Source organism: Trachymyrmex septentrionalis, unplaced genomic scaffold, assembly GCF_001594115.1.
Source record: "Trachymyrmex septentrionalis isolate Tsep2-gDNA-1 unplaced genomic scaffold, Tsep1.0 scaffold7, whole genome shotgun sequence".
Classification (NCBI taxonomy): Eukaryota; Metazoa; Arthropoda; class Insecta; order Hymenoptera; family Formicidae; genus Trachymyrmex; species Trachymyrmex septentrionalis.
Window position 1 is genome coordinate 2,341,671 of NW_017305884.1, and position 12,581 is coordinate 2,354,251.

The following is a 12,581-nucleotide window of genomic DNA, read 5'->3' on the forward strand; positions in this document are numbered from 1 at the left end:
TATATATACAGGATATTCCACCTAACTGATCACCTCTTATAATTTTGCTGAGTAAGATCGAATTAAAAATATATTCAGATAAAAGTTGTATAATATTATATAAAGAAGCACAAACAATGGTAAATTTAATGTTTGAAAAAAATCACTTTTTCAAGAACGTATGAATGTTATCGCTATTTTTTTAAATAAAATTATATGATTTTTTTACATAAGATGTGATTCCTCTAATTATTCTACATATAAAAGTATTAAGATAGAGATATCAAAGTCAATAGTTTATGAGATGTTTTGTACTTCATTCTCGCACATTTTGACATAAAATATAAATAGCCTTAATCTTACTGTTATTTATTATTTTTTTATAAAATATAAAATATTTCGTAAATTATTTTTTTATATTTCTATTTTAATATTTTTACAAGATCGGGACGCAAATCATGAGTCATGGATTGCTTAGCGTAATCCTATATTTATATTAATATAATTGATATTGTATAAACAAATTAAGCGCACAAATAATATAGATTATAATAAAGCTATTTATATGATTCATTTTAAACATCATATTGTGTTAAAACTTTTTTGATTTTTAATAATTAGACCATTCGTTTATATTCTCACATTGTTTATATAATGATTAAAAATTTATTGGAAAAACGCTATTATTCTATAAATGCGAATTCTATAAATATATATGCGAAGAAAGTAAGGTATTATAAAATCTCATAAAACAATAACACAATCGAATATTCTAATATTTAATAATATTTTGTATATTAATATTTCCCCAAGTAAGAAAATATGAATAAATCGGGAATATGGGTGGTATCCCTTTGGCATATTGGAGCAAATATAACATTTCAGATAACGGAAATAGGAAATGATAGTTTTTGTAATAACGTAAGAACGCGTTCCGATCGCCGAAAAATCCTGACCGGACGTCGACTCAGTTCGATAAAGCGCCGTCGTTACCGATAATTATCGGAAAACACTTAGGGCTGGTGTCATGTGTGCTAACCATACTGCCTGATTGGCTTGGAACTTCATTAATCACCGTCACTGCTTGATGTATTATTCGCTTTTAACGTACAAGACAGGTCCGGTATCACGTCTGAGGAACTTTACTTGGACATTGCATTGTTCACAACTGGCGCGCATGTGATCATTTATACTACTGACTAACAATTTGCGATGGCAGTTATGACAGTTGGAATACGATAAAACATAAGAACAATAATTGCGCATTTCCTAAGATTATCTCGTTTCATATATATATTAGTAACATTAAATTTTATTGCTTACATTAAGTTCCTTTTATTATGTGTGTCTCTCTCTCTCTCTCAGTTTTTAGAATCTATCTTGTAAATAATACAGTTCCAGATCAATTTTAATTCTTGTCCTCCATCATACACAACCGATATCATCTGTAGTGAAAAATAAATCCCGTTATATTGTGTAAATTTCAACAATATTTAAATGAACAATTCGCAAATATTTGTCGTCCCTTCGCGAAACTAATCGAAAACAGTCGACACACATTCCCGCGTGTGCCGCTTCAACAGTGTGATTTAATATATACCTGCAATTTGCATTTAAAATAACTAATCGGTAAGCGATCGATAAACCGACCGCTGCTTCGCTATTCACGTCGCAACTAAGTACTGTAAATAAAAAGTACACGCTGTTTACTCGCACGCCTGCACCGAATCCTGAATTAGCAATCGACGGCAACTACAACGACGTTGATAATCGTCCTATTATGTATTGTTAACGAGATGACGCAATCCGATCTTATCGGCTCTGCTTATGATACATTTTCAGATCAGTCGAGATGCGGACGAAGACAAAAGCGAGGAAAGTAACCCGCCGCCATTCATCACGCCCCCGCCTCCGAATCCAGATTGTGAGTAAGACCATCAAATAGCCGCAGTAACGATTTTTTAACCGCTTATAAAGTATGTAACGCTTTGTCATTAAATTTCGTTCTAACAAATTAAAAGACGTCTACTCGACATAATGTCATATATGTAATTGAGAACGTCAAAGAAATAACCAATTTATGAAATAACTCATCTCTCTTGTCTCTTAAAATAATTCAAATCAATTAAAATCATTTTGCTCCGATTTAATTAAATGATTGATACTGCTAATTTAATATTTCCATTTTTCCCTTTTATTATATTACTAATGTACATTTATCTGTTTTAATAAGACTCATTCTTTTGAGAAAGTATTCAAAAGCAAATTGTTTTTTTTTATGATCCAGGTTAATACAAATTAATTAAAATTATTTCGCTTTTATATTTGTCAATCAAATGGTCGAAATTGCTAAATCGATATTTCCATTTTTCGTCGTTTATTACACTTGATGTGTATTTACTGTTGTTTTGTACAAGATCTTACAAGATCGTACAAGATTTTCATTCGTTTTATCATAAAAAATGTAAATCAAATTTATTTTTTCTCGATTTCAAATATATAACATTTTTTATTATCTTTTGTCACGCTCGCGACATTCATCTAATTTATTGCGGGGATATTCAAAAATTTAAACTATCTATAAAAGATCAATATATCATATCAGTATTTTGGGACAGTTTTAGTCTGACAGTTTTCCAATTAATCAATGTACCAAAACATCAATATCTTCTCTCTCTCTTTTTTTTTATCCGATCCGACATCCCTAGCTTAGCAAAGATAGGAGACAGCGCGTTAAAAATCGTTTATTAATTTCGCTATAGTCGACGTCGATGCGCAACGTCGACTTCAGAGATATCGCGTCGAAGAAACGATGATAAAATATGAAGCAAACTTTTTTAATCTACTTTTCGCGCGCATAAATCACCATGGCGTGTCAAAACAGAGAACGACAAAGTTGCGTGGACTTACGGCGGCGCGTATTCGTTTTTTTTTTCAGATAAAGGTCCGAAAGGTGAAAAGGGTGACAAAGGGGACAAGGGCGAGAGCGTCAGAGGTCCTCCAGGGCCTCCTGGTCCGCCTGGTCGCGACGAGGTGAGTGCATTATTCAATCAACGAACTTTTTTTTACCAACTAATTTCACGATGAATTGTCCTAAAAACGATTATTATTTCTTGTGCTTTCTCCAATAATGCCTAAATCAATACAGTTGAATAATTAATAATGATTGAATTAATATTGATAGAAATTATTATCATAATTAGAATAACTTATTAAGAAGTTATTCCAATTGATGAGAATAATATAATTATTTTATTTTATTGCAGTTATTATTGTGGCCCTTTATTTTGTAATTATTATATACAAATGCGTGTTCCCGTTTGCAATAAAACACTGAAAGAATTTCAATATAGCGAATTACTTATAATAACATAATATATCATCATTGCGATTAAAAAATAAAAATTATGCTTTATCTCATTTCACAAAATATATTAAAAATATTATATATGCATGAAATTATTCATGAAACTTATTTATTAAATTATATTATTCCGAGTATTATACTATTTAGCTATTCATATATCTCGTATATATCGCAGTGTAAGTTTTCATTACTCGGGGAAAGTGTCTGTGTTCTTCCTATAGGTGTAGATATCTCGTTATATTAACTATAGAGACCGCGATCGCGTCCGCAGATCCGTGCACAGGTACGATATTGAAGATGGCCTGAATACGCCTGAATCCGGGATCACTCATTTATCTTGTTATTCGCGTGAGTCAATTTAGCATCGACACCAGAGAACCGGCGCCTGTCGCATGTAACACTGATTACACTAAAGCCGCTTTCACGGCGCTTACTATCTTCCGCTGTTATTGGTACGCTGTTATTGGTGTACATGCGTATTTGCTTTTAGACACCGTTGGAACTTGATTGTATCACTTTATTCATTATTGCAACTAATAGTTTGCTAATATTTGATCGTTATATTTGAACGCTATTATAACCGATTCTGATAGAGCGGTATCAAATGCAACAACGACATTAAATACATTGATATTTCAAGGATTGGCTAATGAAGATACCACAGGGACCACCTGGTCAGAAGGGAGACCCCGGCACTTGCACCTGCAACGCCACGGCCTTAATGTCTTCCTTTACGATGCCAAAGATGATACAAGGGCCAAAGGGCGAGCCAGGAGTACCCGGGCAAGAGGGCAAGCAGGGCTTAATGGGTCTCACGGTAATGATTTTCATTCTCATGATTCTAGCAATAAGATTTAACGATAACGCTAAAAGTGACATATATTTATTTAAGCTACTTATGACTAATTTTATTTATTACAACACGACATCTTCGTATAGCAAAAGACATCTAATAACGTAGCGAATATTAAAATATAATTATAAAAAGTAAATTTTACAAATCATTAGTTTGAATTATAGAATTTCTCAAATTCTCTTTCAATTTCTTTTTCAAAATTTAATGTCTTTCAGTTTAAAACCATATATATCACTTTTGGCGCTTCAGTTAAATTCGTTAAAAGGACAATATCGTTAAACATATACCTATATTGAATTATGCTTAATTAACGTGATGATTTCAGGGCGCGGCAGGACCGCCAGGGGAAAGAGGACTGCATGGTCCATCCGGGGCTAAAGGTGATAAGGGTGATATTGGAATAGCGGGACCGGAAGGTGCTCAAGGTCAAAAGGGCGAACCGGGTCGAGATGGAATACCCGGTGAAAAGGGTGCGCAAGGTCCGCCGGGGCCGCCTGGAAAAGGAGAATTTTCTGGCTATGACGTAAGTAGATTGCCACGCTTGAATATGATCTATCATGCTGAAGGCGAAAGCCAAGTTAAAATATTTTCTCCGGCACCTTCTCTGCGGCTTGCATTCACTATTTCTACTTATCCTCGCGAGATTTTCTTTATATTCGGTATTTTCGCGATAACATAAAAATTTCCCTGAGATTTGTATTTACTTTCTATTATTAATTATCAATGGCCACGCTATTGTAACCGAAAAGGATATGACGATACAGTTATCTTTTTCAACAATTCTCTTTATGCCTTTATTAAATAAGAAATTGCATTTCTTCAACATAATGACTACGAATGACATATAACATTATACAATGCTTTTATGTGTAAACTATTTAATAATATAACTATACATTTAAAATAATAGTGGATAACTATTGTAATAGAATTAAAAATACAATACATTCTATTATCGTCAAATGCTGAAAGAAAAGGCAGGATGTTTGTCTAAATGGTTTCTGCTAGATATGAAAACGAAGACCGGACGAATGGAGAGGTAATGTTAACGAAAGGGATATGACATTGACAAATTGGCTAGAGAAGAACATTTATTGTGTACGCGATTACTGACGAAGTAGCGGAAATTCAGGCGCGCCCGACCGTACAAAGTCATCCCTATAATAAGTAGATAAGTATCTCCATTCAAGAAATTTTCATTATCCTCGTATGAATCTAGCTCAGTCGTATTATTCGCTATTTTCCCGAAACGGACACGCGGCAGCGAGAAACTCAGAGGGAAATGGAGGGTCATATCTTCTCTCGCGGAATCGTCGAGTATTATCAAAAGTATGCTATTTAAACATCGTGTTCGACGCCATCCACTGTATATTAACTCAGCAAATTATCCCAGTTAACCATTTTTGCCTTATTATTTGTAACTATCATTATATGAAACCTACTTAAACAAATATTTAATATTTGTTAAAATAATAAGAAATAGGCTGGTATCATTTTAAGTAAGCTTTTCTCAAGACAAACTGTTTCTGTACGATGAGAATTGTTTGTGTTACGAATAATTCTGTTATTTAAGCTATTTATTTGAAAAAAAAATAGACAGCTTAAATTTTAAGGTACTGTATGAATTAAGGCTCCTGTTTACTCACCACTACTATCTCAGATAAACATTAAGAATGAAAAACACAATAAAAATTCTTGCAAACCATACTTAAATAAAATATTTTTTTAATAAAATAATATTTGCAATCGATAGAATAAATTCATAAAATTAATCGAAAACTATTATATATTTTCATTTCGGAGGAAAACTCAACCCTACTTTTTTTTATTTATCATTATTTTTATTATCATTATTAATTTGACAATTTGTCATTTGTAAACATAGCTGATTTATTTTTGATTATACACAATTAATTTCCACATTATGGTTATTTATTAATTAATGAAAGGAGAGTTCAATATACAAGTCAGTTCTATTGATCGTAAATGCTATTTTATTGAAAATTAATATTTCCATATATCAAGATACATAAATGTATTTTCTCACTTCGGACATCATAATCTAAAGTACATATATGATAGTGAACAAAACTATTAAATCCAAAAGTGACGCAACGTGACACTTTTTACACTTTTTACAATTACATTCTTGTCATTAAATATAAAAGACAAAGTTAGATTATCAAAATTATGCTATAAAGATATTTATAGCATTAATCGTATAAGAATGTTAGAACAGGCGATCCAATTTATATCTGATTATTGAGATGGCGAAGTATTATTACTATATTATCCATAATATCGCGTTCCAAAGTGCATGAAAATGCACGCGAAGGTGTATCCCAAGCCACCGTTGAGCCACGTCGCAGTGTACGGCTCCCCATGCTACCGCTTTTACGTGTACCGAAACGACAACTACAACGATCCTGTTCCCACTCGCGATCCGACAAGAAATTCGTTGAATGGGAATGGAACGCGTATCGCCCCGCGGGGAATAAGAAACTGTGCACGTAATAACGGTCGACCTGTAAGTCCGATCCTCGGCCTCCTCCCTTTTCTCGTTCGTATTTCTCGTTGAGCTGTCTCTCTCTCTCTCTCTCTCTCTCTCTCTCTCTCTCTCTCTCTCTCTCTCTCTCTCTTTCTTTGATTCTCTCCCTTTTCATTGAGATCCATTCTTAAAAACGCAGCGAATCTCACTGAATTTTTGCCAGCATACGAAAAATGGTCCCGAATCGCGTTAGGCCTACGATATTAAAACGATGTACCTACAGTACACAGCAATACATCTGCATATGTGCGATATTAACGATGGTAAAAGTTTTAGCGTATGTATGAACGAATATAGTTTCGGGGACGCTACCCATAAACACGAAAAATTCCCTCTTCCCATTTTCCCCGATAAACAAACTTTTTTTCCCGCCCGATCTTGTAACGAAGTATAGTTACAATGTTTCCGACTTTCTCTATAACGGTACCTACAACGTTTCAATTGTTTCAAAGGTATAAAAAAAAAACTCGACCAATAACGGAAAAATGAAAAGACCAGCGCATGCTGAAAGAAATTATAATAAGTTTATTACTTTTATTATTATATTTGCTATTATCATATTATAACTGCACACGTAATATTATTACAAAACAAAATATAGATGTTGCTCGTTAAATAATTTTATTATTTTATCCATCGCAGATATAGATAAGATATTCGTAAATTCTTTTTAGTTTTATTTTCTTTACTTTTTCAATATTCTATTATAACCTTGGTTATATATAAGTATAAAACGCCCCTAAAAATTGGCATAAGCATTTTGTATTTAGCGAAAAACAAATTAAAAAGTTTTATTAAAAAATAAAATAAAAATTAATAAATATAAAAACACAAATAAATAAATAAAATATTTATTTTTATAACAATATTAATATTTTGTTAGTTTTCCTTTGCCTTTTATCACCTCCAGTATTCTTTTAAGAGAATAAATTAAAAATGCTTTATATTTGAGCAAGGAGTTGTACATTATAACAATTTGATTATCTTTTTTGATGTTTTCGATTTCCCGACTCGCAATAATTTCTTGGAGCAAACATCGACTTTGGCAACGCTCGGATAACGCATGGAAAACAAGCTAAATCTACTTAAGATTGATATTCCACGCTGTCAAAGTCAGCGGTAGTGGTTCAATTCCTGAGATCCGTTTCTGCCCACGGGAGAGAAAAGAAATCTCCGCGCTGTCGCGGGGACGTAACGATCCTGTCGTACCTCAAACCGTCAATTTACCTCCGGAGATGCGGTCGTTTTTCACCTTGTTCTCTTGTTACGCGGTTTTCGCGGCGGAAAACGCAACGACGTCGTCGCAGAAATATATAGTGGCGGGCAGCGTGGCAGAACGGAGGGCATCATCGCCACGCTATCGAACCGAATCGCTCCGCTTTATCAACGACGCAAACCCGTAACGCGGATGCACCCGCATATCGCTGAAAGATCAGCGCGGTGACGCAATATTTATCCCACCCTTATACCCTCATACCCTCTGCGAAGATGTGAAAAAATGAAAGGGGCGAAAAAAGAGAGAGAAAGAACGCAGTCCCGCACAGTACGGTTTTCTGTTTCCATGCCGGTGGCACGCTTCCAAATGTTACACCGTTGGAAAAAAGGCCGAGCTGACCTGGCCTGGTAATTGTTGAGACGTCGCAACGGAGGAAAATCTCGTTACTCTCGGAACTGAAAGCGTGGAAAACATTGAGAGCTTTCTGCTGCTGCAATCTTACTCGAGATAATAATCCAATGTAGGATTATTTATGTATATATTTGAATTTTGCCCATGCATTATAATAAATAAACCCGATAAATGTCATTAATGTAATATTATAATTCTTCGATTAAATTTTATCGCTTGCTGTGAGCATCAACTTGACCCGTTTCATACTGTATGACAATTTCGAGTTTTAATCTTTATTAATTTAACGAGAGATGATACAGACATGATGAATCGATATGATGGTCTCCAAGAACGATTTTATACTTGATTCTGATTTAAATAAATCTTAGAAATGGATATTAATATTGGATAATAGATATTGCATTTCTCCTTTAAATATTTTGAAGTTATATTGGGTAAGAGCAAAAAATCGTGTCTAATTTAATATTAAAACTCAAGTAGTAATTTAGTATATAAAATTTAAAGTTTACCGTTTAAAAAGGATTTTAAAGTTTAAAATCCTCTCTACTTTCGAGAGATCACTAATTGTTTCGAATTTCTGAGAGCTTGGTTAATTTTTACATATAGAAAACTACGAGTACAAGCTAAACAAAATAGAAAATTTTTGTCTCACTTTGTGAGCATGTCACGTGTCTAAAAAACATTTGCAAAAATGTTCAACTGTCTAACATAAAAGTTTAGTCCTACAAAATTGTTTTTTTTTTTTTAATATTTCTAAAACTTTTTTGTTATCTTTGTTACCTGTGTTATATTATTTGAATTGTCCGGATTAAATATTAAAAAAGAACATTTTAACTCTGATTATTCATAACTCCGCACTGAGAGAAAGGATTTTGTTAATTTAACAAGCCATCAGTACTTTTAATCGGTGATCGATAAATATGTGACAACAAATTTTGTTGTTGTGATTGCTATTAGTCTGCTATACCAACCAATTATTAGTAACAGAAGTAAACTATATAGAATTTGACCTATCTTTTAGATAGACTCGTTTACATAAAAATCGTAGAGTCTTAAATCGTAGGAAACCGACTAAGCACAGTCAAATATAGGGAGACTACTTGACTAGAATTGATCAATTTCTTATGATTTAAGACCTTGCAACTAACTTTTATATATATATGTATATATGAGCCTCTTATTTGCTAGCGATACTATTGATTATTTATTACATTGACGAATTAATTTGCAATCGTAACAAATCGTTTTTTTAATATCATTTGTTTTCCCTTGATTTGTTCCTATAACAAAATCATTTCTCTCAATGCGTTGAAAGTCATCGCAATTTAAAAAACAAATTCTTAGAGTTGAAACTTTGCTCTATCGATTAGTATGATTACCAATTTGAGTAAAATATTGCATCCTGAACTTGCATGAACATTTTTTTTAATCGAGCACGAACTTTTGAACTCACCCAATACATGGCAAAAATCTCACTTGCCACGCTTGTATATGTAGGTTCTTTCTTATAAAGAATTGTGCACGTTACAGAAGAACGGAAAGAATGATTACTTTGCGAATTCGATTATACCGTCTATCGTGCAATATATTCTGGCATTGTGATTATGCAGCAATATCGATGATTCAAACAACCATAAAAGAGACATGCGATTTTATGATATAACGAATGGTAAGCTTGTAGCTTTGCTTAAGAAACGAGGAAAATCACAAATTGCAGTACAATAACCTGTATCGCAGAATATACATACATGCCGTTCAATATAGGACAATCTGTGAAATACAATAGAACTGCGCCGCTATATAGCTAATGCCTGTTAGCACCGGATGCATGTCATTAATAAATATTCTCAAGAAGGGAACAGTGTCAAAGCTGTTATAATATTCGTGACTGATGAAAAGCAGCGCTCTGAAGCGCTGCTTGCATGTAATGCTCTTGGGCACGTATTATAAAATTATTCGGAATGGAGTTCCGATCGGAATTAACTATATTTTCCCTAGAAAACACAATAGAAATCTAGGGAATAATTGAACGTTTTCGATTGCGGAATCCATTCTGTATATAATTCCAACCATACCTAATACGTTTCCTGTTCACTCATTACTACTACCTCATATTATGACGTTAGAAGCGAGAAAACATAATAAAATTTCTTTGATTATGTTTGAGAAATATTTTTTAATAAAACAGTATTCGCGCAATCGATAGAATAGTTTTATAAAGTATATCGAAAACTATACATCTTCTTAATTCGAAGATCTAATTTCGAGGAGAAATTAAATCATATTTATTTCTATACATTATTAATTTGTTTGTCGTAGCTGTAAATATAACTTATTTCATTTTTGATCACATAATTTATTTCCAGATGTATAATTATTTATTAGTTAACGAAATAAAAGAAAAAAATTTTCGGTATATTTTACAAATCGGTTCTATTAAATGTAAATATTGTTTTATTGAAATGAATTTCCAGAGTAATATATTTTACAAGAATTTTTATTGTTATTTTCTCTAGAGTGGAGTTAACAGGAGTCTTTATCTTTTCGAAAAAGACCGTTTAGTTATTCCTCACCAAACATACTTATACAATATTTCGTTCAACAAAAACTAACCGCATGAGAAATGTCTAAATTAAAATTTAATCCTATCGTGTATATAGATATTCTAACTTCTATTAATATATAAGAAATTAAAATCTTTAATAATAAATTCGTTGCTTGACACAGAATCGTCTTTAATTTAATAGAGACGTTCTTCTACTTCACTTTTCAAATATAATTAGAAGTTAAAACATAAAAATTACTTAGTAAACACTAAAAATATATTAGATTCTAGATTTACCTCTAAAAATATACTAATATTTTAGCTGAAGTATTTAATTGTACGTAATATTTTTCAATCGGTATTTTTGTGTCACTTTAAATTAGAAATCCTTTAGTCAGAGTCTGAACACGGAGACATATAAGTATGGCGGCAATATTTCGTTCTTTATTGCAAAATACATAGAAAAGCGCTTATAATGCATACAACACGTGAACGTCCAAATCGAATGCAGCCATAAAGTATAACAAACTATTATTCGTAAAAATATGTGTTACCTGTAACAAAATATCTCGTCGCTAAACAAGATATAATAATAAAAATTTTTATTATTTTACAAGAAAAATGATAGTCCAGTTATAATGTTTATTTAGTTCAAGATTGCCCTATCAGGAAAAAGTTGAGAGTGATCAGAATCCGACTAGTGGATCTTTACTTCAAATAATAAACGTATTTCGAATTTTCTTTAGATTATTTCCACAATATTACGAAATAAGGGATATCAACCGATCGATTTGATTTACAAATAGTTCGATCACAGCTTGAACTAATCGTGAAGACGTATTTAGAATTCAAATGAACCAGTTTAGAATACGAATACGTATTTAAACAAGACCTAAATATTTCACGGCAGGCTCGGAGACCAATCTTGTCGTCGGGACGGTTCATGCAAAGACAGATATCCGTGCGCACATGCATACAGCAACGGTTATCTTACGTGACCCCACCTCGCACCTCGGTCCTTCCTCGAATGTGCGAGAGCCCGATTTCCCCAGGGAATACAGAAACCAATTTCTAGGCTGCCTACTACATGTGTCGGCTAGGTGTACGCCAGGTAGGAAGGAAGGCAAGCTTGCGCGGGTGTTGCTAGGTGTACCTAGAAGGTAGTTGAAGACGGGCCAATAATACTCGATTCAGATGTTCGCGCGTTTCGATGTGTACATGTGTGCAAGCCGTGTCCCGCCCGCGCCGATCGGTTCGGCAGATGTTCCCCAGCGCGAGCGATCGCGCAGACTGGAATTTGAATGAACAGAACCGGGTAGAAGAGAAAATTCGGAAATTGTATTAAGGCCACGCCACAATGTATTACCGCCAGAGAACTGCTTTAAAGTAGAAGCGGATTTATAGGTACACGCTGTATATACGCGGTAGGAAGAATTCAGTGTGAATAAAAGTGCCATTGAATTTCAACAGAAAGATACGAGATGAGTTGTCTAATTTTACGACTCGAGAGAAGGAGGAAGGGAGAGAGAGGGAGAGAAAGATTTGAATAAATTTCACTGCGAATAAGACCAGTTAAATATTAATTGGATAAATGTGCAAATAGCAAATACTATATATTGTATTATATATATATATATATATATATATATATATATA

At 33.2% G+C, this 12,581-nt stretch overlaps 1 protein-coding gene across 2 annotated transcripts in view; it reads left to right on the top strand.

Annotated features, from left to right (window-relative positions):
- The window catches only part of LOC108753619 (collagen alpha-1(I) chain), a 302,527-nt gene that overhangs the window by 280,711 nt on the left and 9,235 nt on the right, over positions 1-12,581 (top strand). For both annotated transcript variants that reach the window (XM_018495385.1, XM_018495386.1), the window contains 4 exons: positions 1,822-1,903; positions 2,918-3,012; positions 3,987-4,163; positions 4,528-4,725. In XM_018495385.1, coding sequence (XP_018350887.1) covers positions 1,822-1,903; positions 2,918-3,012; positions 3,987-4,163; positions 4,528-4,725 — 552 coding nt within the window. The remainder of the gene's footprint in view (positions 1-1,821; positions 1,904-2,917; positions 3,013-3,986; positions 4,164-4,527; positions 4,726-12,581) is intronic.